Source organism: Cynara cardunculus, unplaced genomic scaffold, assembly GCF_001531365.2.
Source record: "Cynara cardunculus var. scolymus isolate 2C unplaced genomic scaffold, CcrdV1 Un_Scaffold_7475, whole genome shotgun sequence".
Classification (NCBI taxonomy): domain Eukaryota; kingdom Viridiplantae; phylum Streptophyta; class Magnoliopsida; order Asterales; family Asteraceae; genus Cynara; species Cynara cardunculus.
Genome location: NW_020203568.1, coordinates 8,707 through 12,647, shown reverse-complemented (window position 1 = coordinate 12,647; position 3,941 = coordinate 8,707). Strand labels below are relative to the sequence as shown.

The following is a 3,941-nucleotide window of genomic DNA, read 5'->3' as shown; positions in this document are numbered from 1 at the left end:
GAATGGCATATCGTAGCTACTATACTAAAGAGATGGTATGTAATTAATAGACATCTCTTTTGATATTTATAACTCTCTTTTGCAACAAATTCAATTCATTTTATGCCTGATGAAATTAAATTCAATCTTCTTGCCAACTAGGTGAAAGAGTACACTAGAAATCTCCTAACGGAAGCCAAATGGGTTAAAGAGGGTTACATTCCAACCATAGAGGAACACATGTCTGTGACCCTGGTAACTTGTGCTTATGCCATGATCATAGCGAAATGTTATGTTCATGGACATGATTCTGTCACAGAGGATACCTTTAAATGGGTGTCCACATATCCTCCTCTTGTCAAAGCTTCATGTTTGATTTTAAGGCTCATGGATGATATTGCTACCTATAAGGTTCGTTTCGGATCTATTAATTTTGAAGTATAATTTAACATATATATAGTTAAAACAAAAACAATGTAAGATTGTATGATGTTACTTTTGCAAATATCACAGGAGGAACAAGAAAGGAAYCATTGTGCTTCTAGCATCCAATGCTACATGAAGCAACATGGTGTCTCGGAGGAGGAAACACGTGAAGTATTTTCAAAACAAGTCGAAGATGCGTGGAAAGTTATAAATCAAGAATCCCTTAGGCCTACTGATGTCCCGATGCCTCTGCTTATGCCTCCAATCAACCTTGCCCGTGTCTGTGACGAACTTTATTCTCGTGGCGACGATTATAATCATGCAGGGAAAGAAATGATCCATTGCATCGAATCACTTCTCGTAAATCCTATAAATCTGTAGATTGGTTTATGTTTGTGATGGAGTCTCTTTATTGGATGCTACTATTTCAACATGTATTTGTAATAAATATTGTGGCTATGCATTTAGAGGACCTTTACTTAATAATCTGGGAAGATCGTGTTGTAGAATTATGTTGTAATTAATGTTATATTGAAAGATAACCGATGTGTTGTTACGACAGATTTTTTACATGTTGTTACGATATGGAGTTCCAATGGTTTCTTTTCTCATGGATTCTGATGTGTTTTGGTTTAAGGTCGCTATGATGAACCGACCAATTATTGATGACTACATTGCTCGATAAGATGTCATCAGGATACCATCACCACTTGTCTTGATGGGAATGGTTAATTGGTAACCCTAAACAATCTTGGTAATTTAACTTTTTAATTTTTTTTTAAATTCAGTTTTTCCGGGCTCCTGCACATATTTATGTATTTATACATGATATAAAAAATAACAAATTTAAATCAAAATTATCAAAGTTTATCTACAAATATATACATATATCAAATTATATAAAGAGTAAATTACAAATTTTGTCCGTGTGGTTTCGTGAAATTTTTTATTAAGTCCCTCGAATGAATTGATTACAAGGATGGTCATTGTGGTTTCATATTTGTTATGCATGAGGTCCCTCATTTTAACAATCGTATAAATTCTTCGTTAACTTTAGAAGCATTTTCATGTTTTAGTTGTTTATGACAATTAAAAATTATTTCAAGGACCTGTTTTGTCAATTTATAGAACTCGATAATAAAAAATAAAAAGGAACAAACAATCCACCCCACCTATTATTTCCTCTAGTGAATATTTGGGTTGAAGAAATCGAAGGAAGCATTTGGATATCGAAGTAGGCTTTCGAAAATCGATGAACAGGACAATCTGCATTTCCTCCATCTTCTTCTCTATGATTTTTGGTTTTTGATTAGGGTTTTGGTTTTAGATTTAGGTTTCTTAACGTTATTGTGTTTTTGATTAGTTATCCTTAAAATTGATATTGTTGACAAATTATATATTTTTTGAGATATTATTTAATTAAGATTTTTTCTTCATGTTGAGCAATGATATAAAATCCAGATTTACCAGACAAATGGTTTCAAAAATAGTTTTTGTTGTTGAGTCGTTCTAAAAAATGAAGTATGTTGTTGATTTGTTCTTTAAAAATGGGTTTGTATTGTTGATTTCATTATTCAAAAATGGGTTTATATTGTTGATTTTGTTATACAAAAATGGGTTTTTGTTGTGGATTATGTTCTTCAATTAATTTTTACTGGATTGAATCTTTGTTCTTGTTTTGATTTTGGATATGGTTTTTGGGTATGTTTTTGTTGCTAGGAATATGAGGAAAAGATGGGAGAGAAAAGCAAGTTTCACAAATCTTAGAAATTGGCAAAACGGGTTATCATAAAAATCACAAGTTGCATAACACAAGAAAAAATGAAAATATCTTGAAGTTAATGGAGATCTTAAATGATTGTTAACATGAGGGACCTAATCCATAACAAATATGAAACCAGAATGACCATCCCTGTAATTATTTCGTCTGAGAGACCCAATCCAAAATTTCACAAAACCACAGGGACAAAATTTGTAATTTGCTCTTATTTAAAATATTCCACATATCCAAAAATAGCGCTTTCACAAAGCAACGATGTTATGAAGAGTGTATACTTACTCGGTGAACTCACACAACATGTTCGGTGAAATTTGGATGGTTGCATTTATCTCCGTTATGCTTACGTATAAAATTCTATTGTTGCAATGTCGCTCGATAAAATTCGCCTAACATTGTTATGGGAAGGTAACGTGCAAACTGGGTTACTGAGTTGAAGAACTCGATACTATTGGAAGTCATTATGCTGTAACGTAATCCAAGGAAGTGCGATCTTGCCCTAGCATAACCAACTTCTTCAAGATATTGAGCGGCGTTAGGTAGACTGTGTCGCATCAAATCTATTGTAGCTTCAAAGTCTGACACCATATAAGCTTTGCATGCCTCACATAACATCCACCTTTTTTATTTTGTCTCTACTTGAGGTTAGGCGCAAGTTCTGGCTCAAATGCCAACAAAAAAGTCCATGGTGTATGTTGGGGAATACAGTTCTTATAGCCAACTCGATAGAGGCAGCCCTATTGGTTACGAAGGTTATATTGGGCACTTCACTGATACATTGCCTTAGCTTATGTAAACACCATGTCCATGACGTGCCACTTTTTGTCTTCCCCACTCCCATTGCAATGGGTACGATCTGGTTGTTCCCATCCATGCCGACCGCTAACAACATGGTGCCCACATATGGCCCCTTCAAATGGGCACCGTCCATTATAAGAAGCGGTCGTAAGTGTCTATGAAACGAGCGAATCCGCAAATGAACGAGGTTACAAATACAAACTTCAAAATTATGACAACAATTCAAGAATATAACAAAAATTATAACCGAACAACTTAGTGCGACAAACAACATGTTAAATCGTCCTCGTTCATCAACAACGATCTCTATCACCTTGATTTACTTTTTTCTGATTGTGACAATAAACTGGGAGTAGCTTAAATTATGATTTAGGGGTCCATGTCAACAGTTGCAAGGCATACATCTTGGATCGCCATGCTTGACTGTAGGAGATGCTAATATTGAAATGTTGGTTCACATCTTCCATGATTTTTTCCACGATACACTCTCCTACAATCCTTTAAACTCTTTGCCAATATATGACCCAGAACCTTTTTATTTGAACATAAAATGAAGATATTTTTAGCAAACCTATAATTTTCAAGATTATTCTAACATTTTTGGTTAGAATCTTTAGAAGTATAAGATGATATATATAGTTTTTAAAACAATGATTTTGTTTCATTAATATTAGGATATACATGATCTTGTTGTCTCGGTTATAAAATCATACGTTTTACATTTTTGCCCTTTTTTTAATTAAAAATTGAACTTTTATTTATTATTATTTTTCATTTTGCTAATATAAAATAATTTAATCTTTACCATTGATCAAGAAAATGGATGGATGAGATTAGTTTGTAAGGTTTTCACAAATGAGAATGATTTTCATTTGATCCCTCCTCCTTCTCTCACTCTCTCTCTCTCTCTCTCTCTCTCTCTATATATATATATATATATATATATATATATATATATATA

The 3,941-nt window shown here is 33.2% G+C and overlaps 1 protein-coding gene across 1 annotated transcript in view; it reads left to right on the top strand.

Moving 5' to 3' along the window:
• LOC112504946 ((E)-beta-farnesene synthase-like) overlaps positions 1-918 on the top strand; it is a gene marked incomplete at its 5' end in the record, with an annotated part of 3,235 nt that extends 2,317 nt beyond the window's left edge. The window contains 3 exons of the mRNA XM_025108902.1: positions 3-35; positions 142-390; positions 493-918. Coding sequence (XP_024964670.1) covers positions 3-35; positions 142-390; positions 493-786 — 576 coding nt within the window. The remainder of the gene's footprint in view (positions 1-2; positions 36-141; positions 391-492) is intronic.
• Positions 919-3,941: the final 3,023 nt, after the last annotated feature.